The sequence below is a fragment of the Amblyomma maculatum genome, chromosome 9, assembly GCF_055883805.1.
Source record: "Amblyomma maculatum isolate TAMU_Amacu chromosome 9, ASM5588380v1, whole genome shotgun sequence".
NCBI classification, from domain to species: domain Eukaryota; kingdom Metazoa; phylum Arthropoda; class Arachnida; order Ixodida; family Ixodidae; genus Amblyomma; species Amblyomma maculatum.
Window position 1 is genome coordinate 36,812,262 of NC_139352.1, and position 25,556 is coordinate 36,837,817.

Consider the following 25,556-nt stretch of genomic DNA (forward strand, 5'->3'; position numbering starts at 1 on the left):
TTGGCCGATCCCCCTGTGTGGGTATGTGCCATCACATTAGAGGAGAACAACAACAACATACGCGCCCGATGACAACTGTGCACATGGAGTTGCAAAACCGATGAAAGCTGCGATCGCTCGTCAATCATCGTTTAACCGCGCTCTAGCACCGACAATATTTCTTATGCATCCTCTCCGCGTGAAAGGTCCGTGTTCTTTCCTGATCGATCTCTTCCACACGATTTCGCTGCAGTCCAAACAGGAAGGGCCGATGTTGGCTGTTGAGTTTAGACTTTTGCGTCTCGCGTTTCTGCAACACCGACGCAGACGTTAAATTAGCTCCGTTTTGTGATTCGCGCAACGCCGTCGCCTCCCACGTGTCTCTGTTGTGGTTTAATTTCTTCTGGTCCCAACATATAGCATAGTCAAAGCATCCGCGGTGCTCAAGATAAAATCTTTTGTCGGCCAAGAATGAAGACTTAGTCAAAATCACCCAGAACTGAATTCAAATACAAGGTTATAATCCCTGCTCCAGATTTTGAGCTAGGCCTGTTTTGGAACAGCAAAGAAGCCGCGTTTCCATAACTTCTCGCTATGATTTTATATCAGACTTACAGCTGCCCAAATATGGCGTGCACAATGGCCGCCTTTTTTGCGCTCCTGCTCCTTAGGTCAAGCACACTCTACCTTAGGGCAGAGAAAACTTGCCGGAAGTTCAAAATTAAGCAAAGGCTTGGTGAGCCCTTCAATATACTTACTTTTCGCAGGTTAGCACCTCTGCAACGCTCAGAATCGGAAATTGTGGCCGTCACGCGCGCGTTAGATTTTGGCGGCTGTACCAGCCTCCAGTTCAGCGAAAGGAACGCCAGCGCTTCAAATGCCTCGATTAAGCCTTCCCCAGTGGATAACTTACTTTGCATAAGTTCGAACGGTAACTGTGTGTGCAGATATGTTCCAAAAATTTGTCATCTTAATGTTTGTCACAGCACAGTAATTGTAGCAGATCGAGCCGGGAAGAGACTGAGGCAGCTGCAGCAGTTTTGGCTCGGATGATGCACACACAACATAAAACGTGCATTAACGTAGTCTACGCTCTCCCGAAAAAAAAAAGTGTCTGGTACGAAATGCCAACTTGCGGGATCAGATAATTTCGAAGAACATGATACTCCTTTCAATTTCATTTTAAGGCCAGACCTATACGCAGTGACACAGTCGTTGCTGGTTCCGATACCCCAGGCCAGCGCTGGTCAAACAGCAGTTGGGACAGGCGCTAGACTTCGGTGATCAAAGGGCCTTGCTAGTGAAGGGACTTTTTTGTTACCTCCATAAAGCATCCATGATCTAGATTCAACCCCTCATCATAACCTCTGATACTCACATCCACATCATATGGCCACATCAATGACTGAGGCAGGGCACACTGGCTAGTTTTAAATCGCCGTCTACCGCTTGCCTTTTAGCATCAGCATAAATGCAATATACTCAACTCTCCTGGTATAATACAGCCTTTTTGGTCATATTTCATATCGATTTCTTGTTCCACTACTTGTGCCGTTCTTGACAGTCCCACTGATACATTTGCCACAAACTTTTTTTTCTTACAATGCATGCAATGCAATATGTTGAGCATATAAGGCACACAGAAGCAAATCAATAGTGTGCAGTGAAATGAGAGACAACAGAAGGTACGACCCAGGCCGAGAGATGTCGTCACACCAGGGTTGCTGGAGGTGCAGAACAGGAGACTCGAGTGAAGAAAGTAGCCTCGTTTATTTACAGCATTGGGCACACGGGGAAAAAAAGAGAAGGCCAAGTGCAGCACCTTTGCAGCAACAGCCCCTCAACTAATGTCCAGGCTAGCGAGTTAGAAACATTAGCAGCAATGCTAAATCAACTTCCTAGCCTCGGAAATTTTTCCGTTCGCAACTCAGGTATGGAATTAATCACATGACACAGTGAGCCTGAACTGAACAATGCCGAGGAATGAAACAGTCGAATTCAAAAGTTAGCACGGCCCATGAATGGCATCATGCAAATGGCCTGGATGTGTACTGTTCTCGCTAATACTAATTTCAAATGAATAGTTAAATGTGAATATTTAGCAGAGCAATTTCATCAACTTCTGCACAGGTGCAATGCCAATCTGGCTCTGTGTTGTGGACCTGCTTTTTTACAGTGGCAGAGGGTCTTTGACGCTTCCTGGTTGGCCAGCATTATTCATCCCTCCCAATACTGCGAGGGGGGCTCCTGCTGCAAATGTGCGTGACTGCTCAGAAGACAAATGGGTCTGAAGACAACGGTGAGCCCAGGGTATATAAAATAAGTTATCACACACTTACCCACCATCAATTTTGTCCCCCCATATACAAGGTATGACAGATGGTAAAAAAAAAAAAAAGGGGGATGAAAGCAGAGTCTCTCTTGCATCAATAAATCCCAACTGCAGGAAGAGGATTAAAAAACCGGGAACACAGGGCGACACAACATCAAAAGAAGATGATAAAAGCAGGGAGACAAGAAGCCCGGCATGGCTGACCTGTCAATCTTCGGACGAGACCAGAGACCCTCGCATCAACTCCTTTCTTTTGAAAGTGACCCATGAAAGGAGCCGAGATTCCCCCCAACAATGTAATTAGAAATTTTAACTACATAACAGGCTCATAATACATGCACTTTTGATAGCAGATTTTCCTTTCCGTGCCGCACAACAGCATGTGTATGGGGAATACAGCTTAAACACCCCATGGCAATGAGCAGACCCATAATAAAAAGCACGACCTAGAAAAGTTACCTCTCATATTACACAAAGATTTATATGACTCTTGACACAGCTCATGCCCTCATTCACAAACAATGCCAATCTATGTGAATAACCTGAAGAGGCAGGTCAAATAGGAAAGCACCTCTGGTCTCGTCCGATCAGTATGGCTGGCACGCAACTAAAAACGTAAGCATCCTGTACAAGTTTGTTGCCTGCAGACACGAGGCATTCATCCGGCCCGATGCAACACGACAGCACCACTCTTGCACTGCCTGCACCTGTTGGCCGATAGGCCCATCTACCATCTGAGTAACTGTGCTGGCTGTCGTGCCTGCAGATGTGGGGCTGGAATTCTTATATACATTATGTACACCAAAGGCTGACGTCCACGACAGAGAGACACAAATAGTGTACAGAACCACCCAAAAGCGGGTGGGGACTTAACCAGGCTGCTCGATCCAAGGGGGCCCCAAAAAAGTGTGCACAGCTGTGCATTTGTCCGAATCCTAAAGAACTATGAATAAAAACTCTTGGCAACTGAGACTGCAAAGCACGTGGGCAGAGCACACTACTTGTGGCTCTCAAGAATTATATTAAAGCATACAATGAAACCACTCAAATCTTAAAACAAAGCAGTACCAGTCAAAAATAAGCCAGGCACTCAAATTGCTACATTCTTCACAAACAAACAATTATTTAATCTTAACATTGACAACTTGCAACTTCGGTTTGTTCAATCAACCTGCATTATCCCAACCAATCCACTGCTGTCCAGTCGCTGACAGGAATCAATCCGGCACAGCGCCGACTGTGCCTGCGAGATAAAGTGAGCCTTCGGGCTCTTGTGCGTTCAGTAGATAGAACAGGTCGATGAAAAACAGTCATAATCCCCTCCCACAAAACAAAAAACTTTGCAGCTCGCGTACTTCCCGAGCCAACTGTAAGCAGCTGCTGATAACACACGCGGAAAGTCATCGTGAGAACGTAACGTCAGCCTGAAATACAAGCTTGGACACTTTTCCAACAACACTGGCGAGAAGCAAGCGCGCACCAAAAATAAGAGACCCCCATGTCGTAACAAAATGCGCAGTACTCGGACTCCTCCCTGATCGAGCAAACCCGGCAGTCACGGGCAACAGTCTCACGACACAAGGACACGTCAGGAACGGCTATGTATAGCTATGTACACAATGGATGTGACACTGGAGATAGAGTGAAAGGACGACATACGAGGAGCCACTTGCTCCGTAACAACAGCTCACTACAGGTGGCAACGCAGAGAGAGAAGATGCACCGGCCTTCTGCATGCCTGTTTACGGTCACTGCCAATAAAAACTTGAGAGAAGCAGTGCTCGAGAATGATGACCGGGTTACTTGCCTGAGCAAATTTCAGCTGTCCAGTGCCTGTGCGATCACGAGAGCCAGTGTTTGGTCACCCCACGGTGACAAGAAAACAAAAATGTTGCCACAGATGAACAACACAGGTGCCAATGTTCATAGTCGCTAGTGTGCAGAGAGACAGCCCCATCTTTTCGGTATTCTTCCAAGCACCACAAAGACAGGGTGGGCCAAGCCAACTTGTGATCAGTTGTGACCCATTCAGTGTCTCTTGGTTAGCGCCTCACCTTTCTGCACACATCAGTACCGCAGCCAACGCACTGCATAACATCCGAGGGATGGTAGAACATGAAAGCTGCGTGCAGCACTGCTGAAGCGCACCACAAGAAAAGTAACCAGCGGCATTCACTGTCCGCTGGCTAACCGGTGAGGCCAGTTTTGCTTCGCTGCAAGGGAAACACATGAAGGTAGACTGGGTCCCCCCTCCCGTTGGCACTGAAAGCGAGCAGACATGCTGCGCCCCAGAGTCACGTTTTGCCAACGACCCAACATTCATCAGTGCAGCTCCGCACATGCAGTTCGAGCAAACTGGAAGCAACGCAGTGGATGGCCCAATCCTAGGCCGGAAAGAGAGCTATGGTACAACACGAAAGGCACTGCAGGCCCCCCAACACTGCAGGCTCTTCCTATTTACAGTGGCAGACGAGAATGTCCATCAAGGGCAGCATTTGTCTGGGTCATGCCTCCCCACACCCAACGAAATGGGCACTGTGCCTTCAAAACCGACAGAGCCACTTGCGGCCCGCCAGTGTCGCAAAACAGGTTCACAGCCAATGCGGCTGCCACAGCCTTCCACTGCACAACCACAACGTGTCTTTCCACAATGATGGCTCGCCGATAGGCAGCAGTGGGCACAGCCTGCAGCAGGCAATCTACCAAAAGTTCAAGCGATGCTCTGGTCTCTGCGGTTTAGCTGAGGTGGAAGTAGCTGGGCGGCTGCCTGTGCGTTGAAGACGGGGGCAGGACGGGCGTCGCCCCTCCTCCGACCAGATGGGTGGCTGGTAGGAGCGGAGGTCGCAAAGTGGTCAGAGGCGCACTAAACGGTGGGACCTGCAAAGGAACACCGGTTACCATGTAGGGAGCTTGCTCCACCTGTGTGCAGCATGCCATCCAGCCAGGCAAGAAGGTGCACCAAACCACCACCTGTTCTAAGTGACGCAATCAATTACAAAACAAGGCCTTCCTCAACTTGACCTTCAAATGAAATGAAGAAAAAAAAAGAAAAACTTCCAAAGTAGAGTTCCAAGCCTCTTGGCAGTGTCACCATGTTTAGGTACGTTCACATTCATTTATTTTAATAAGATAAACAGCTTCGAATTTAAGCATGTTTTCTGCATTCTCGATGCAAGTGGCAGCATTATCGCAGTACAACTGATCGCAGACTCAAAGGAGACTGCAAAACAGTTTGGTATGCCACATACTAAAGATTCAATACAGAAAAAACGGCAATAAATAAGCCCCTGCATAACCTATGCACACATGGAGCACACACCACCTTCCACCATAGTGGAAACATGATGCTTGTCGAGTGCCACTAAGCCTAGCATGTTTCACACCGAAGTCAGTCTGCACTCATGTTGATCGTTTTTTAGCAGTGACTACAGTCTAACCTGGATATATCGAACTCGAAGGGGATCGCGAAATAGTTCGATATATTGAAAATTCGATATACAAAAATCGGCTTGTGACGGCACTTACGATGCCAAAAAAACGATACCGTATTTGTCGCGTAATCAACCCCCTCGCATAATGAACCCACCCTCCACTTTTGCACCCGAGAATTTGAAAAAGCGTTAAGGCCAGCTCACTCACATGCAAGCGATTCAGCGATCTCAGCGACACAGCGAAAAATTTCATGGAACTGCGTCCCTCTCACTGCTCGAGCCACTGCGGCAGCTCAAAACAAGGTTTCTGTGTCGCCGTGGCAAAAAACGCGAGCGTTTTCGCTTGCATGTCGATGGCGCGTCTCCCTCCGTTTCGGTCCTCTCATCCACAGCTCATTTCTTGGCAGCGTGCCAAGATACTGCGCAGCGATAACGTCAACGTCGGGGCGCGTTTATCTTTTGATAGCTCTTGCGGTGGTGGGGAGCGAACTTGGCAGAGTGCCCGTGAAGGCATGATTGCACAAGCCTGGTTCGATTTATCACGCCTCATGATCGCAGCAGCTGACGCGTGCTTTCATTGATTCATACATGCAAGAATAAACGACTCCCGCAAAAAAAAAAAAAAAAACCCTGCAGTATCTTAACGTCTGAACAGCACAACGATAAGAAAGGATGACTCGCAAAAAAAAAAAAAAAAAAAAGAACGAGTTGCCGCTTTTCAACTGTCCACAGGCGCCATAGCCACATCAACCGCCGCGCGCAGAAGGTTCGCAACGTAACAAACGCTGCAGAAAACATCCGACGCCTGTCTGAAAACGGGCTGAGCTGACTTGGCGCATGCGTAGCGCGTGCTGAAGGAGAGAGATAGCTCGGCAAAACGATGGGAACACCCACGCACATGGCTTGCAAACGTCATGTGTTGGCGCGCGGGAAACGATAATTGCAGATGCGCCCTTGGGGGATGGGCGCGGCGCTGCCCAGACCAGCCGTCGCCGAACTGTCCCCTCTCATTCCTTCCACGCGTGGCTTGAAAACGTCACGCGGCAAACGGCCAAGGGTGATGCGATAGTCTTTGGGGAAGGCACATTTTCCAGTGCGTGGTGCGGAGTTCGATATATCGAACGACCGGTGAAATTAAGTTCGATATATGATGCGGCTTTCCTATACTTTTACATGGGATTTTCAAGGGGATATTCCGTGAGTTCAATATAACGAAAATTTGATATATCCGGGTTCGACTGTATTGCTTTTGTGGCGATGCACCACCTTCCATGTGGAACTGTTATGTGGAGAAGCCATCATCACTAATGTTTCGCTCGATGGCACTGTGCACTGGCAAGCTCCATGGAGAAGGCAACCTAACCAAGCTCACTGGAATAGCTGCGAACACCTCTAAAACAAAGTCAAGTCTTTGTAAGAGGTCGTACAGTTTCTCTAGTAACAATTGCTCTGCTCTCGTGCATATTTCTGATCAAGTTCTATATTACAAATTTCAGCTCTATCCAACTAGTCAACCACTTTGTTTTTTGCCCGTTCGTTATAATGCCTACCTGCAGGGGTGGCACTGGCAAGTATCCGTGCGGGGGCGGAGGATAGGGCAGCCCCGCTACGTGGGGTGCCATAATGGGTGGCGGCAGCGTGGCGGTCTCAGCACCTGCACAAAGTGGAACCACCACTCAGCACAAAACTGCGCCAGGACCTCATCCTTTCTGCCAACTGATGTGAAGGACACCACAAAATTGGAAATACCACCACTACTGTTTACGCTGTGTTAGTTGCATGGGAGCTTGCAGCCTTTATTTCTGCTTCCAAAAGCATCAATGCCACTTGCAAAGCAGAACCTCACTAACATGTTCCCGATTGAGGTGCTCAAAATCATGAGTGTTCCACTAAATTATATTACACTTCTGGCTTCCTGACAACAAAATTTCTCGCTACATTTCTCAGAAAAGGCTTTTTTCGCTGCTGCGCAGGGCCGCAAAGCAAATGGGAGGTTAAATAAGCCATGTTAAAAAAAAAAAGGTGAACATCGAGCGCAGCTCCACCACTGAAGGTGATGCAGAAATCAAGTGTATGCTAATTTCATTTGAGTTACTGCTGCATATAAAGTGCACCAGTAACCTTTATGATCAGCAGTGGTTTTTACCAATGCACTGTCCACTGCAGCTTCGATGAGAGCCTGAACTCCTACAATGCTTGCGTTGCACAGTAAGGAGCACGAGCAGCACAAGCTCCGATACTACTATCTGTCGGGGGCAACATCTCTACCTACTTCTGTGTGCATTTTTGCTCTCCAGAACAGAACTAAAAGCGAGATTTAAAGTTTGCACCAAGTTTTTTTAACTAAAAAAATTTTGTATTTTTGCACCTTCGTGCTGTCCATAACTCAGCGCTTTTAGCCTGGCTTCATTAGCATGCTTGCAGAAATTTGTGCGGGTACTTTCACGATCAATACGGTTATACATGGCTGTCACGAAACCGCAAAATGTTCACAACTTTTCGCTACACCTAGGTTTTCGTTATAAGTTGCTTATAGGTGAAGACTCGAAATGACAATTTAGAACTGAAACCAGATTAAGAGCTGAATGTAAAAGGAAACTATCCTAAAAGTGTTTACAGTAAATCCTCGCTAAAGTAAAACCTCGTTACAAGACACTCAAGGGATCCAAAAAAGATGTCTCTTGTAGCCAAAAATTCCTACCAACTCGTATGCGTGGCAGTTTAGATTTCCTTATCTAAATTCTGTTCCATATCAGTGTCCTGCTTTGTTGCAACATGCCAGGAACCAAGAAGGAGTGCCTCCTCTTGACTGGCGCCCCGCCGGGGTGGCACAGTGGTTACGGCGCTCGACTACTGTTCCCAAGGACACGGGATCGAATTCCGGCCTCGGCGGCCGCTTTTCGATGGAGGCATAAAGCAAGGCGCCCGTGTGCTGTGCGATGTCAGTGCACGTTAAAGAACCCCAGGTAGTCGAAATTTCCGGAGTCCTCCACTAGGGCCATCTCTCACAGCCTGAGTCGCTTTGGGACGTTAAACCCCACAAAACCAAACCAATCCTCTTGACTGGGAAGTCAAAATGTACCCATTGTTTCAGCCACTGTCATCACATTCCTGTGTGACTAGAACAACAGGAACATTTTGATTTCCCAGTCAAGAGGAGCCACTCCTTTGTTCCTGACATGTTGCAACAAAACAGGACATCGATATCGAACAGAATTTAGGTAAGGAAATATAAACTGCCACACGAGTTGGTACAAGTCAGCTGCATTGCATGAGCGCACCTGGGTTAATTGTGTCTCTTCTAAATATGTGAAGAAGTTACTTTAGGGGCCTGCAAAAGTTGTCCTTAATAACAGAGTGTCTCTTGTAACGAGATTATACTTAGAGTCACAGCAGTGGTGGAATGTTTCAAGATCTCACTGAGGGCGCGTCATGACTGCGGCAGCAGCCTCCACCTCTGCTATGGCTAGCACGACAATCTACAAAAGGGATGGGGATAGCGTGGTGGTGAAGGCACCATGGCCAGGCTAGGAAAGAGCGTTTCATGCATGTTATTGTTCCCCGGCTACTGCTGTTCCCAGGCCCCCCAGAATACCGACTGTTCGCCTAACGTCAGTAGCGCTCTCCGCTATTCCCGCTATCAATGCACGAGAGGTATTGGTGCCAAAAATCTCACGAGCAACTGTGTGGCGGCGATGGGCACACACAGCTTGCCACGTGTATTCTTTTCTTTCTCCTGCAATTTTTTTGCTACTTTTGAGCACGAATTAGTGCAACGTAATGTTCCAAAAGCAAAAGCAGCAGAATGCTTTGCTTGCTGAAACACAGCACTTTGTATCATATGCAGTTGCTCATCGTGTTGTATGAACTGCAGTCGCTTGCAGCGATCACAGAGATTCCTCACACATCAATTCCTGCTTCATCATCATGAAACACGAAGTGCTCTCTGAAATTTTCAACAGCCAAGAAATCATTGGTGCCTTGAGTTTTTCATATTGTAAGAGAGATGCCTGACCTGTGAAAAAGCAGCAAAAAAACGAAGTTGTGACGACAAAAAAGACGAAGCTCCAGCTCTCGCTGTAGAACGCTGGCCTTCGTAGCAACAACGATAACATAAATATATCGCCATGCAAACTACCTAAACTGCCTCATTACACTTGGTGGTGGTGCAAGGTCAAGCGCTAGTACACAGTTGATACATTAAGTTTCCAAACACATGCACTTCAATGGGGGTAATGTTAGGGAATCGAAAAACTTTGTAATACCAAAGGAATTCGTTACGTAGAGGTCTGTTGCATAGAGGTTTAACTACATTGGATATAACACATAAATTTTCACAAACTTTGTCACAACGAGGAAATATAGGTAGCGAGACTCACCAGGAGGCGGTGGTGGCGGAGGTGGAGCGCCCCCTCGCTCCGTGTCGGAGTCGTCGTCCAGCAGGCCAAACTCGCGGCGCAGTCGCTGGCTCAATCGCTCTCGCTGGGGCCATGACTCATCCTCGTCAGGGGCAGCCGAGGCACCCCTGCTGCTGGCTGGCAGCCCTGGGTCAGCTGCCAGAGCGACAACGTGTAATGCACACCGCACGTGCCAGAGGTGGAAACTTTATTGAATAGCAATGCAAAATGACATACCGCTGCCTGCAATGACGGTTTTGCGAATGACCCGGACACAGCATGAGCGGAAAGTTGAGTGCAAAACAACATTCAAAGCGTGAAAATAAAAAGATCTGTGCAGAGTGTATTTCGTTTGCAACCTTTTTGGAACCTGTTTTGGATAATACGATGTTCGGACGTATTTCTGCAATTCCGCAAGGATCGTATTAACGAGGCTCCACTGTTGGCAATAAAGCAGAAAGTGCTATTTTAAAGGCACTCAGCATCCAACCAGGTGTATTCTGTAAAGTTGGTTTCAGCCGGTTTGACGAGGAGGGTGTTGAACGGGCCTCAGTTCTGAACCTCCTCAGAAAATCCTTGCATTCATGTACACAGCTGGCGTATTCTGAACTACCGTAGCGCAACATAAAATTGTGCTTTTCTCAAAACTGCTTTAGTGAAAATTTTTAAGCTTTGATGTACAGTACGATCTACTGTTAAATGAAACAAGGGCTGCGTTGCTGCCGTGCTTTACAAAGCACTCCCGTGAGAGCCAGCGATAAACTATTATTCAAGGTGCATGTGCAGTAAGCACAGAGTGCTCTTCCCTAACATGCGCTTGGTGCCATCCATTCTTGCCAGTGGTTGGCGGCAGCGCTTTAAAAAATGTTACGACCACGCAATTCCACGTTCCCGTCAACAGTGAACCGTACTGTACCTTATCACTAAAACTACCATACCGATTGCTTTGAAATTCTCTCACCTGACAGTTTGAACCTAAAATATTTGAAAATATTACAAGCAATATGTCTGAAAAAAAAAAATTTAAAATAATAATGTGGGAAGTCTCGCAAAGTAGATGATAATGGAGGACAACAATTTCTTTTTCCTTCAATGGTTAAAGCAAAACCTCACTGTCGTAAGGGTCACGTTGAAGCCACTTAGCCTGTAAAATTTAGACGCGATACTGTTTCTTCGTTTTTAGTAATGGCACATGAAATATTTCCCCCAACGTAATGTTGAAGCTTGTACCACTCAAAAGTAAAAATTCAGGCTACATGCATAATTAGAGAACACACAAAATTTCACAACAAAATATGCAGCAGTTTTCAGATAGGCAAAAAACCTAAATGATCTGTTTACCTTACCATGCCTCCTTTCAATGATCACTACGAACCCTGCCTGGCCTTATGTGACCTGGAAGCAGCAGAAAACGCTGCCGAGGGGCAATTCCTTTAATTTTCCTTAATAATTTAGGACAGTTGGCCCAGCGTAATGCAGCAACAGCAAAAAAATTCGGGAACTTTGTAATGCAGTTGACGTTGCCTGAAGACAAGCATTAGTCATCAAGCGTGGCGACCTGCCCTTCTGCAAAACGAGGATTGCGAGGTGGGCTCCTGCAGTAGGCTTGTGAAGCCCATCCAGCCGTACTGGGGGGCAGAGACATTTCGGCAGCCCTTCCCTTTCCCCTCTATTAGCGACAACCAGAAGAAACCCACCTTTGACGAGAGAGGGGCTCTCTTGCGGCACTAATGGTGCGGGCACGGCTGCCGCCGAAGGGGCTGGCACAGCAGTGGATGCCCGCGCAGTCTCACGCATCCGCTGTCTATACTCTGACAGACTGACCTGCAAGAGCCACAACACTGCCTTTACAGGTCTCTGTGACGAATGCCCCACCTATCACACTGAATCACTTCAGCATGCAACAAACCATCAGAGCAAGCCTGTCTTGCATATCCCTCTACCTGGTAGAAGACCTGAATGGCACATTCAGAGGCATGCTGTTTTTACCGCCGATCTCCTCGGAGCACATTTTGATGTGCTGACATTGCCAATCAGGTAATTGTAGCAATGGGTGCATACTGCGGTACAGGGTCATCTACTTCTAGCTATAACATTGCCAATGCTTTCAAAGCAATGCGTCCGACCCGGCTATGCAATAAAGCTAAATGGCATGCAGTGCGAAGCAGCATCTCCAGGTCCCTCAGCGCGTGTATCACTTTGCTTGGATATGCGGCTATGTAGGACGCTATGTTGCTTTGAAGGCAGTGACCGTGTTATAGCTAGAAGTGGATGACCCTGTACATCACTGCACGAAATCGCAATGGTATAAGAATCCGGCCTCTACTGGCAGCCACCAGTTCCACACAGGTTCAGCACAAAGAAATTAGTAGCACCCTGTTCATCCCATAGAAATACAGTAAGACCTCACTGATACGTTTTTTAAACAAAGTGCGGGGAAAAAAGGTATTATTCAGGGAAATGCATGATCCGAACTGCCTTGATTTTGAAAACTTTCGCTGCTGAATGAGGTACAAAGACATTTAGAATTCAGACATTCACTGTATAAAAGTGCAGATTAGCATTTGTTGATATTCAGTATGCATATAGCTCCTTTCTTAGCTCTCACAGGATTCAGTCTATATTTGCGCTGTCGAAAGCGCGGAAGGGATTTAGTAACAGGTCCGGTTCATAGGAGGCAATTAAAAGCGGGGCACGGATGACGCAGCCGGCACTGCTTCCTTGGTTTTTTTTTCCAGATGCTTCGCACTCTTACACCAGTAACATGCGAAGAAGCCATCTGCGTCCCAAAGACCCGGCCCACTCGCGTGCAAGCGAATATAGATGTAGTTATCAAGTGGTCCACCCCATATGCCGCTAAGGCACCACAAAGAAACCACGGCGTTTCTCCTTATGAAGTAATGTTTCCACGGGAACGAGCGTCTCGAATGTTGGCTTTCTTTGATGCTTCGCCCCAGGAAAGTGGCTGTGCTGGGTGAGCGCCCCTCATCAGTTATTCACGTCGTAAGCACTCGTTAGCACGCGTCCGCTTGACTGCAAAAGTATTATACAACCATGATGCGGCGAAAGTTCGAACAGTAACTGGGAAACAGTTATCCGGGAACGCATTAACTGGGAGAAAAGTAGTGTAGTGCCATAGGAGATATTTTAAAGCCTGCGATCTTCAGCATATGAAACGGGAAATTGTATGAACTGGAATAGTATAAATCAGGTTCTACTGTACTTTTCGCTTTCCTAATTTCCTTCGTGAAATAGTGTCTTCACACTAGAAACACCAGCACGCTTTTCATACCTGCTTCAACATTTTAGATGCCTACCCACTGCAAGCAAGCCCATTTGTAGGAACGGCCATCCTTGTTTAAAAAGGATCAACATGTGATGCCGTCCACAGTCACAAATCTGTGCAATGTGACAGTACAGAGTGATGATGAGGATGGTGACAAGTAGCCGGAGAGAAAGGAGGCAAGCCCGTGGCACGCAGTCGATGTACTTGACAGCTACACGATCGCTCCTTGGCACTAATGACAAAAGATGTGGCCATGAAAAGCCTGCTCAGCTGCGAGAGCCCAATTCTGAAGACGCTGCAAAGCAAGACAAGACAGGAGACAATGACTGACCTTCCAAGCAGTAGTTCCATTTCTGTAAGGTCAGGTTGGTACTTCTGTACACTCCTGTTCTCGCGATAATGAAATTCCCTTGGCAATGAAAAATTGTCCTTTCCAGTGATTTAGTTATTGCAGGTCTATTTAACAAGTTCCCAAATAACGGCTTCCCAGGAAAGTATGTTTAAAACATTCGTAAATTCGTCACGTGATTTGTTAGTTTCTTGATTAACGAAAGGTATCCAGATATGCAAATAGGCCGCACTTGTGGGGAGGGCATGAGACACCAAGAACAGCAGAAATGCAGTTTTTCCAGCGTGCACAGATGAAGCACGTCCTATAATGACAACAGCCGACCAATCAACATAATGGTTGGCCAAACAAATATGGCCACAAGGCATGAAATGCAAAAGTGAAGCAATGCGTGCCCACCATGGTACTTCGGTGTGGCGCTTATAGGTACTCCGTTTCACACCTAGCATGCAGGCTTTTGACGAGAACATGGAATGGTAAAAGCCAACATTCTTGGCACTGCAAGTCTTGAACAAGGAAAGCAGGTCATTGCTTATTTTTACTCTCGCCGAGAGTGCACTATCTTTTTCAACAAGAATAGTGCACAGGTGTCTCAGCTGCACGTCAATCAATGTCATTTCTCGAGATCTTGATGAGGGGTTAGAGGTAAAATGAAATGCACAATATTGCCAGCCACGATACCTGATGAAGTATGACGATTACCGTTTGGTCACGGAAAAACACGGCGTAAGTAGGCACACTAGCATCACCAGCATCTCATGCTACGTATAAAACGAAGTGTGGGTGTGAGAGGTCGAAGCAGCGAACAACAATGGGGACCCAACATACAAATGGGCCATTTCGGCAAGCTGGCGACATGAACAGCTTCCCCACAAAGCACAAATGAAAGGAGGCAAACGCCTGAAAACTAGGAGCAGAGCCCCAGCCTGTTTTCACTTCGGCAGTCAACAAACCGGTTATGCGCTGTAAAGTTCGTTCTTTTCTAAGGCCAAAGCAAATGTGGAAAAGATTTTACTGAACTTCGCACGCAGGAATAAACGTTGCCATTTTTTTTTACAAAAGTACATCATGTGTCTGTAATGCCATCCCGTGCTACGTTATTTTGAAACCCTAAAAGTTCTTGTTTTGCACTGGAACAGAACTCGAGAGAATCACTTTTTCCAATATAAACTTTCTTCTTTTTGTTGCCGCATTTACCACTGAAGTATTTCACATCACATAAATTAGGATGACCCCAAAGTAGAGGATATTTGTATACATAGAAATGCGCCCAAGTTTGGGACACGACATGACACTGCTGAGCGGTAGCCCAATGCCATTCTCAAACGTAGCTGAATCCAGATTCCCACGCGGTCAATCCATTCTTCTTGAAAACAGACTGTGCTCATAAAGCACTGCTGCTTTGTGCCTCTTCTGTAAGAGTAAGTGAAGCACTTAGTCTCCTTCTGAAAGGAGTAAGTGAAGCACTTAATCTCTTTCTGAAGGGAGTAAGTGAAGCGCTTAATCTTTTTCTGAAGGGAGTAAGTGAAGTGCCTAATCTTTTTTTGAAAAAGTAAGTGAAGCGCTTAATCTCTTTTGAAACAGTCTCTCGGGGTTAGAGGAACTTGAGAGCAGCTGGCTGTCTTCTCCTCTCGTGCGAATACTGCGCCCCATCACTGCTAGTCTGGGGTTAGCAGCCCACCACAGAAGAGGTAGGCCCCCACCTTGCGCTTTTGAATGCCGCCCCTCATGGCCACACCGGGAGAGAGGGGAGCCGCCCCCGACGCCGTGGAGGACGAAGAGTCCGACGCGTCTGGGCCCTCGGGGCGACCCCAGGGTGGCTCCGGCGGCCGTGCTTCTGCATCCGCATCACCGGTTGTTGCCCCCGATCTTGTCGGACGGCTTTCGGGCTCAGCTGCTGCCGGATGCCGCAGCTGGAACAGCAGTGTGTTCTGAGCGTTTGCATCGCAGTGTCGGTTCTCTTATGTTGTTTCAACAGGCCCGAAAAGAGAGGCTATGTTGAGGGCAGGGGGGGAGCTAGTTAGAGGGGCTTGAAGCTATCCATGCTGGCCAAAAATGGCAGGTCTGCTTCCCGATGGGACTAGCTCAGTTCCAATGCACAATAAACACACGCCCCAAATGTCCTACGACAACTGCAGTGTGCTTCCTTGTGCAGAAATAGCCAAATGCTCATACACTGCTTAATGGCTACAAGCTATAAAAAAGAATGGCCTTGAAAGGATGCGGCTTGTACGACGAGGAACTGGTATATTTTTCAGTTCCCAAGCATCTTTTCAAACAGCGTTTGCATGTACCCGTTGTAAACACAAAACTGGAACAACAGACAGACAGAGCTGTCAATACTACGAGATCCAGCACATAAATTGATGCGGCAACAGCACCCACCGGTTTCGGAAACGCCGCGGCTGGCTCGCGATGGGGTTGGCTCGGTTCGTCAGCTTCCCGTTGCTCCTCTGGCTCGTCTTCATCCGGCTGAGGTCCCGGCAGGGGCTCAGGTAGGCGGGGCACCGGTAAAGGGGGCCGCCCCTCCAGGGCTAGGGCAAGCCTGCCGGCCAGCTCCAGGGGCGAGGGCTGGCCGCTCATCAGCGGAGGCAGCAGCCGGGGACCCAGGGCAGGAGGCGGGGAGGCCGGGGGCCCGTCTTCCCAGTCAACAGACTCCTCGTCATCCAGCGGGGTGGGTGGATCATCCATGAGGGATGGGGTGCCGCACCCGGCGCCGCTCAGGTTGCTGGCCTCGTCGGCCACGGGTGGTGCCTCTGGCACCGTGTCATCAACAGGCTGGAACTCTTGCTGCATCACCTGCGGTAGTGGAAGATGGGCAGCGGGCTTGCACTAAGGCACAAGGGCCAAACTACCCACAGGTGAGCACTCACTTGGGCCAGTGAGCAGTAGATTAGCCTGAATAAAAAATCAGAGGCCAGACCGTGCAACCCCCGATGCTCTGAAGATTGGCAATAGAAGACACTGAGATGGTGTTTAACTATTGTGGTCACGAATGTATACTAATGCTTGTGATTGGATGCGTACCTATGCTGCCTGTCAACAAGCCACAGCCCACCACCTCTCAGATCCAACTGCCTCTTTTTTTTACATGACACCTGCTTTCATTCCACTTGTCAAGGTCACCCCTACCTACATGCCTGCATGGACAGGCCTCCCTCGATGGCCTGAAGCTCGTTATTTTGGCCCCCGTCGCCACCTCTGTTTTTCTGTCTATCTGCGTGGCCCGCTTTGGCTATCTATCTGTCACTATCATGAACAGCTACTGCAAGTTTGAGTGGTCTCCCTTCATTTGGCAAGACTTGGCTACTCTACAACTACGTACTAGCCCCAGACCAGTGGCCACTTTACTAGTACCTCAAGGATGCATTGGCTGCCCAAGAATCGTCCATGGAGTGGGCTCTCACATTTCATTGGGAATATGCCACTCCTTCAGACAAGATATCTGCTGTTCCCCAGCTGAGCTTGTTTATAGTACATCACTACACTTCTCATTTGACCTCTTCCGAGGTTTCACCATTACCTCCGCAACCCACTGAGTATATAGAGTTAAGCCTCTATGTAACAAACCTCCATGTAGCCAATTCCTTGATATTACAAAGTTTTGCAGTTGCCCCAACACCACCCCCATTGAAGAGCATATATCTGAAAACTCCATGTAATGAACAAGTCGCAGTAGTTGACCTTGATATAACAAACTAGCTACGCCAACTTTACCGTAGTGCTGAATTAGTGGAAATTTTGGAGAAATGTGCAAGTTTCACGACAATAAAAAATGAACATCTAAGGTTGAAGTTGAACAGCAGTTGAAACAATGTGCAATGTTTCAGCGACAGCGGTGCAACCAAATGGCAAACGAGCAGTTTGAGTGGCTTTCACTTTAGGAAACTGGTACCAAATAGTTAGTGCTTAAGAGGGGGACATGGGTCTTAAAACTAACTTTGTTTTTTACTGCCCAAATTTGATGAAACCTCACAGAATTGTTCAATTTTTTCTGCTGATTTCAAATATGCAAACATCTCTCTTTTATGGCAATTAGTTCTAAAGGTGTTAGAAAATTATTGCTATTGTCTGCTCAAACAATAGGGGAAAAAATGCTCATTAGAAATTAATTTTTAATATACAGTTAGATATTATAAAGTGTAAGGAATGCAATGCTGAAAGCACAATTTTTATTTTCACTTGTAAAACTTTTGTATTTTGTCTTGAAATCCTTACACAGTTGCCATGCCTGTGGGTGTGAAGTTCAGTGGGCTGCTAAATCTCTATTATTAGCTCAATTTTAAAACTGCTTCTAACATTGCACTCCTTACACTTTATAGTATCTATCTGTATATAAAAAACTATTTTTCTGGTGAGCATTGTTTTCTCCTATTGTTCGAGCAGACAATAGCAATAATTCTCTAATACCTTTAGAACTAATTGCCCTAGAAGAGAAATTAATGCATATTTGAAATCAGCAGAAAAAATCTAAATTCTGTGAGGTTTCATAAAATTTGGGTAATAAATAACAGAACCGATTTTAAGACCCATGTCCCCTCTTAAAAGCAGCAAAGCACACTGCTGTGGCGCAGGTGCTTGCGAGATTCCAGCGCTGCAAGCTCTCGCATGTCGGTAGCAAGAACAGCAGAGAGTGCCGGGGACATGAGGTTAATAGTTGACAGTGGCGGAGAGTGCCGTCCGTGCAGACTCTTACACATGCTCGCCTGGCTGGCGCGCACGCCACCTGCTTGCAGGAGCAGAACCATACATACACAACTAATGCATAACAGCTCTCGAAATTTCGAAGGCATCGCGACTGATTGTTCCCTTTTTCGGACTTCGTTCGCATTTTCTATGGCACCACTGCTAATAGCCAAGCCTACATATAACATGTATTGTGGTACGTCACTAATCCAGGCTTCAAGAGATTGAAAATATAATTATATAAAGCAAATTTTAAGCCAGAAATACATGGTCCTTTATGCAGTGTGACGCAGTTGTTCCACATAAGACCCTGCCGCATTTCGAGAATGCTTCACCGTACGGCAGATGAGGTATATGCGGTGAAAGCATCCTGCAAATGCGGCGGCTTGGCGAACTCGCAGTGACAGGTTCGCTTTCACATCTCGACATTAGTCTCAGCCGGCACGTTTGCCCATGAGGTGCCGATGGCAGTGCAGCCATCGAACACCGGGTGCTCTCCGTTGTCAGTCTAAACACTACGCAGCAAAGCCATCGCGCATAGGAATGGGCTACTGACCCTTTCCTCCACACAGGCAGTCAGAAGATTATGTAAAATAACTTTTTTCAATAAAATAAAATTTTTTCCGAACGCCTCAATTTTCAGAGGTTTTCGCGGTACCTAAAGAGTCCGAAAAATCGGTCGTCGACTTAAGGGGGACGTGGGTCTTAAACTGGTCAGAAATAGGTGAAAAATTGATTATCAACACTGAATTCGGTCGGGAAATACGGTAAAATTGACTTTTAAAACACCACGGGAGCCTCGAAATGGCCAAAAAGGTGTGAAAATCGTTCGAACTTCCCGTGCGCGCTGCGGGTGAAGCAGCCGGCTGGCCGCCGCCATCTTGGACTTGTTTTGAAGCCTGTTTCTTTGTGCGCATTTTGCGGCATCTCCAAATGACGTCGCTCAAACAGAACGACCACCGTCGCGGGTTTCCCAAAAGCCGTTTCCAGTCCGCTGATTGGCTGGAGCGCGAGCTCGCGAAGCGAGCCCCTCGTCCCGCGCTTCCCATTGGCCAGCGCGACTGACTTGCCATTTTGTTTTTGTTTTTTACTTTCGCCGTTGCGGCTGCTGCTTTGCTCGTTTATGATGCGCTTTTGCGATCGTATCAGTCGTTCCCGCTCATGGTCCCCACTGACGCTACCACTTCGTTTTTTTATTCTTTTTTTTCTTTCTTCTTCTTTTTTTTTTTTTGCAGATTGCCGAAGTAATCGCATCGCTGCGCTCAAGGGGTGCGAAAGTTCGAGCTTTAGCTCCAGCAAGGGACCCCGCGTGCGGCCCTGCATGCGCTGTACAGCAAAGTAGCTAAGTTTCATCCTGGAACATTAGCGAATTTTTTAGGTCATTCTAGTATGCCGCTGTGTTTTAGCCTTAAACTTTGTGCAAGTTTATTAATATTGCAAGACCGTTTTCTCGTAATTTTGAGTATTTGTTTGCCTTGAAGGGCACTGCCACAGGCATATGGAGTGGTAAATGAAGCTTCTCACGCTGGTTCTAGTGGCAGTATATTTAGACTTTGTGGCAAGCTTTTACCAGTACTTGGGGAGGGTACTGTTATATGTTTAGTATATAGCCTTTCTTATAAAGAAGAAAGCCTTACAACTATTCCATTTATATTATCATAGCTGCAGTGCAGCAAAAGTTAAAGGTTGTGTCAAAATGCAAACACGTTTTTCTCAGTGCTGTTTCTGGACACTGCACTCAGGCTTGCTGTGCTTTTTCTCTACGTTGTCGCCGAGTGACAATGACAAATTTAGCATCACTGCAGTTATATTGAAAAGATCAGGGGGTGACCCAACACTTACACCACTCTATCGAGATTTTTGCAAATTGCCATTAAAATAATATTGCATGTCAAAAACTTTTGCTGATTTCGTAATGGTATACACTACCTTGGCCATGGGTAATGGTGATAGCTTCAGTTTTAGTTGACATTCAAAATCCAAAGACAGTTTTGGAAATGGGAAGAGCATGACATTTTTGGTGAGAAACATCACAGTGAGGCTACTGATTGTTCAAGTTATAATATGTGGTCAAACTTCAAATGCAGTTTTCTTAGTTTCATATTTTTGGCCGATCTCTACAGTCTTACGCAAGGTTTTGATAACTTCTTTTTAGTTCACAGAAATAACTTTGGCACCATTTTCTTCAGAGAGAAAAGAAGTACCCGATGACATTTTTAATTTCTTAGTTTAGGCAATGGATAAATGTCAATTTGAGATTAGCTTAATGAATTCGTGTCAAATAATGCAGCCTTTTACTCTCAACATAATATGTGAGGATGACGTGCCTTTTTGAGGAAAATGAAGGCTGTCATCGGATATGGAAAGACTTTGGCTATCAATCTATGTAATTAAAAGCAACGAAATGCAATGAGAAAGTTCATTAAAGCTGCGTAAGAAATTCACTAATTATGCTCTGGACTTTGTTAGATAACTTTTGATCTAAGACCACCAGCTCAATTGTGATTACATTTTTGAAATCAGGAGAGAAAACCGCATCTGTGTGCAAAGTTTCACGAGATTCTAGCCGTAACTAAAAAAGTTAGTTTTAAGACTCTCTTCCCCCCTTAACATCGTCAAGTTCGTCGTAGGTGGGCTCAACTGTATTTTGACACTTGCTTGCATTGCATTTTTCTCCCCCGTTTGCAACCCGAAGTTCAGGAGCGTTTACCCTGCAGGTTCACGTGACAGCACCACCGTGCCATTCCAGGCGGCATGAACCATCAGCCAATACTGACACTGCAATGGTAATACACTGGTTACTTACTGGCCGATCAATGTCAGCACAGTGCAGATCAATGTCAGCACAGTGCCAATATTGGTTCAATGATGGATTGTGCTGCCCAGGATCCTTCTGAAGAAGACTAAAATATGTGGATAGCTTTTGTCACCCCTACATCCCCAAAAGCCAAGACATCGCCCTGCCTAAAGCACACCACAAGCGACAAGGCAATGCCTAGAAATTAGGAACTGCAGGCACCGATCGAATCAAGATTGTGCCATTTATATAGGATAACATTCCTTCGAGTAGGCTAGTCAACAGATTCCTTAATGGCCATGACCAGTACCTGTGGTGCCAGTGTGGCATGCTGCTCCACTTCCTCCTCTGCCGCCAGCACTGTGGTGGTGGTGGTGGACGGTCCCTCTTCTGGACGCAGAGGCTCCAACTGCTGGGCCTGAGAAGCTAGCAGCAGCAGGGGCGTCTGGAAGGAGAGCAGGGTGGCGGCCGCCTCCCCAGTCGCTGGGGACAGGCCCCCCGCCGAGTCCAGAGAGCCCCGGGACTCGCGCATCAGCCGCCGTTTCTTCAGGGGCGTCACCAGGTCTGCACATGAGGAGGGCTTGGCTGAGTGATGACCAGCAGTCACAACTACGGCAGCGTTCAACGATAACCGTGGTGCGACAACATGCAGCGAAGTTTCAAAAGATTTGTCACAAGTCAACTGGATCGTTTTGTGTGAAGGAGTTTGTCTATCACCACCCAATGACACATTAAAAATGGATTGCTCATTTCTGACGATCCCCGACACATGGTGATCAATCAGTGAAGCGCTGATAACGATATAACCACTCATCATGTTCTCAAGGAGATTCTTGTTGTATACAAGCACTGTAATAACGAAGGTGCAGATGAGGATGTGGTGCCTAACCAGCTTTCTACGCAGCAATAGACTGCGCTGTCGGGCAGAATCAGTGGTGCGGCCACAGTGGCAGGCACTAAACGCCGTCCTGTAACGTGAAATACCAAACCTCGAAAAGAAAAAGCTTTGCTGCTGAATGTTACATTGTGCAAGACGAGAGAAAAAAAAAAAGAGAGGCGCAACCGCCACTGCTGATGATGGTGGTGCAGCCTGCTCACATGCACTGTAACGCGATGCACAGCGCCCCACTACAGCATGTGGGTAAACCTTTAAACGCTCCAGGACAGACAGAATCAAGCTAAGCCATTTAATAGTAACCATGGCTGTGAGCACGTCACTTGACCGGCTCTGGGTAGCTGTTTACAACATATCATGCAGGAATGTGCCTAAATTATGACGTAACAGCAGGGTTTCCAGTGCACAGAACTCTATGGGACCCACGCCGGGACGCGCCCACAACAATGTGGCAGGCAGGAAAATGCTATCCCCAGGAATGCAGCAGCACTACTACTACTACTAATTCTACTCTAATAATGAGGTTTATTAGCACTAGACACACGAGCAGTTTCTGAAGGCATAGCGAGGGGTAGAAGAGCACCTCCAAATCAGCAGCAGTCATTCTTTCATAACAGCATCTCTAGAAACCCCGTGCTTGCGATTTCCTTCGAGAAGGGCTTCAGCCAGTGCACCCACCTGTGCCAGGTGGGGGCGAGGTGGATTGGCAGCTGTCCTCGGCTCCCACCAGCATGGGGCTTGCATTCAGCTCGGAGGACTCCAGGAGTCCTTCGTCTGGCACCTCCTCACTCGACTCGAACATGGCTTGCCGCAGCCAGCGCTGGAATATGCAAACAGCACTACTTCTGCAACTGGCACCCCATACAATGGCTCGACAGTGCACGGTCGGGCGGCTATCAGGTTTTTGCACCACCACGAAAGTTGCCTGAGGCTGATGACAAAATGAGCATACAGCATGCAACACGGGTGCCATTGCCTCTGCCTAGCACTAGGCACGTGTGAGGCAAAACTTTTTGGCCTGATGAAAACAGAAATCTTCCTCGCATAATCTTCAACAAGATATTGGAACTGTTTTTGGCACATAAAATGAGGTTGAATGATGCGACAGATGCTTTCAAAGCCATGCATGTTTGAACACAGTGCAAGACTAAAAAAGGACGTCTGCACAGAACGCTTTGCCATACTTACTCAAGCTAGGATGACAAATGCAGCACTGAAGCTATTTCAACCTTGTGCCAACTTATTAATGGGACCTGAGCTAGGTCTGGCTGAGCTACGAGACAGTTCTCTGGTATAAAACTGGTTTTGCAATAAAAACCAACTGCGCACCAAATCTCTGGCACGCACTTGTGCCAGCAGTTGGTTTCTCCAGTCCACTGCTTGCAGGGTGTCCCGAGCCAATGGTGGGCCATTCTCACCTTTTTGGCGGATCCACCCGCGTTGGGCGCAGCACTGGAGCAGCTGTGGCGTCGAAGGTGGGCGGCTGAGATGCCGCCCCCGTCCCGAGGGGTGCAACGCACATACACGGGGCACCCCGCACCCAGAGAGGACGACGCAGCTGCGGTGCCGCCCTCCTGCTGCTCGGCCTTCTCGTGCAGCCAGCCCTGCATCAGGAACTGCACACGGGAGGGGAAGGAAGAAGGGCCTCATCACTTGAAACCATTCTCTCCTTCAAGTGACAGCACAGCCACTTCCAAGCAACATAAAAATATGATTCAAACTTATGAAGGCTGTAGATGAAGCCTGCCAACTGATTTCGCACTAATGTTTACAACAAGGGCGTAATCACAAATTAAAAGTTAAGTCTTCTCCTCAACATGCCGGAGCAGTGCAGAGAGACTCTGGAATGACATCCTTGTTGCCGAACTTTTAGGATTTCCGCTCACTTTGCCCCTGTGTTGCAGTGAGTCGTCCGATGTGGCCAAACTCTTAATAAGCTACCTATTCGGTGGCATTTGCTTTCTCCCTTCAAGCAACCATTTCTTCGCTTTAAACGTGGAGCTGCTATACATGACGCCATCGTTGCAGCCCAAGTGTGATGCGGTGCACTGCCGACAAGTCTGACCACCTAGGTAGCTTAATTCCGCGATTACATCGGCAATGCAAATGCTAGCACAAAATGACCATGCATTCTTTACATCTAAGTTCTACAGATTTTCTCTCTTTAAGCTTGTCGCATGCTAAAACCTTTTCAGCCGCCCTTTAAACGCGGAACAAGACAGCCGCGCTCAAAATGAGTGAGCCGAGAAACGAACCCGTTTGGACTTAGGCAGAGCATAGGCCCTCTGGCAGGTGGTGCCCGCCTCCTGCTGGCAAGGGGAGCCTGGCGAGAGGGCCCCCAGCGGAGGTGGCGACGGCAGTGCTTCGTACGCGGGGCAGGGTGGGGACGACGGCGGAGGCGGAAAGGAAACACCCTCGGGGCAGCCCACCACACCTTCCAGGCCACCCACGGTGGCAGCGGCGGCCAGCAGCAGCTCGGGGCCACCACTGTTGCTGCGCGTGCGGCGACGGGACAAGGTGGTGCGGCGCCGTTTCCTGCACCCACCGAAAACGGCACAGTCAACCTCAGTTTGGTATGCTCACTGCCTGTTCCTCATATCGATGGTTTCGCACGTCCTTCAACAAGAACGAAGTGCACTGAAAGTCTGACTTTTGTACTTGAAGGACATTTATATTGCATAGGGCACTGTACTCCAAAAAAGAAGAAAAACAAGATTCCAAATTTCTGCCTACGAGAGTCTGCCAACTGCCTCAGTCCCAAGACCATGGACTTTTTATTGCTCCTCGCAACGCCGAGTAAAATTTAAAGGAGACATGCCACAAAAATTCAGTAGAATTTCAGTGATGCATAAACATTGTAAATGAAAGCGAGAGAAATACATTCATGCAGGTGTTCACAGCTGATGACGTTTATTTGCGGCCGTGGGCCACACCAGCTGCACTGTACGCACAACGAGCACAGCATGGCTGGTGATTGCGACATCGACGGTGCGCAGTCCATGCACTAACGCAAACTGCTCCCTACACATGAAGCTCAACTAGCAGTCACGTAACTGCAAACTGCTTCCAGTACATACAGCACAAACAGAGATGGATGAGTGTTCAAAACATTTGAAATACAGCCCACTGTGCACTAGGCGTTTGAGCCAGGGATTTTTACAGATTCTTATCGCCCCAAAGTTTGTATCAACAGAGTTCGTATTAGTACCGAAATTTCACTGTATTAAGAGGTCACCTTTACGTCGTTGCACCATGTCGCCATGTGTAATCCGCTTTTACACGACTTTCTAGAACAGTAAAAGCTATTTCTGAAGCAAAAGCTTCACTACGCAAGGTTTTCAAGCCATCAACATGGAAGCAATTTTGACCTTGAAAACCTCTGAAGGTCAAAAACTTTAAACAGC

General features: G+C 47.4%; 1 protein-coding gene across 3 annotated transcripts in view; it reads right to left on the reverse strand.

Moving 5' to 3' along the window:
- Nucleotides 1-1,730: 1,730 nt before the first annotated feature.
- The window catches only part of LOC146178858 (uncharacterized), a 61,998-nt gene continuing 38,172 nt past the window's right edge, over nucleotides 1,731-25,556 (reverse strand). For 2 of the 3 annotated variants that reach the window (XM_084578590.1, XM_084578589.1), the window contains exons 14-23: nucleotides 24,408-24,687; nucleotides 23,571-23,768; nucleotides 22,831-22,972; nucleotides 21,568-21,821; nucleotides 16,160-16,573; nucleotides 15,478-15,687; nucleotides 11,837-11,963; nucleotides 10,122-10,295; nucleotides 7,293-7,396; nucleotides 1,731-5,188 (exon numbers count right to left, since the gene is read on the reverse strand). In XM_084578590.1, the coding sequence (XP_084434716.1) occupies nucleotides 5,048-5,188; nucleotides 7,293-7,396; nucleotides 10,122-10,295; nucleotides 11,837-11,963; nucleotides 15,478-15,687; nucleotides 16,160-16,573; nucleotides 21,568-21,821; nucleotides 22,831-22,972; nucleotides 23,571-23,768; nucleotides 24,408-24,687 (2,044 nt within the window). In that variant the 3' untranslated portion in view covers nucleotides 1,731-5,047. The remainder of the gene's footprint in view (nucleotides 5,189-7,292; nucleotides 7,397-10,121; nucleotides 10,296-11,836; nucleotides 11,964-15,477; nucleotides 15,688-16,159; nucleotides 16,574-21,567; nucleotides 21,822-22,830; nucleotides 22,973-23,570; nucleotides 23,769-24,407; nucleotides 24,688-25,556) is intronic. The other variant, XM_084578591.1, reaches the window with a different exon arrangement.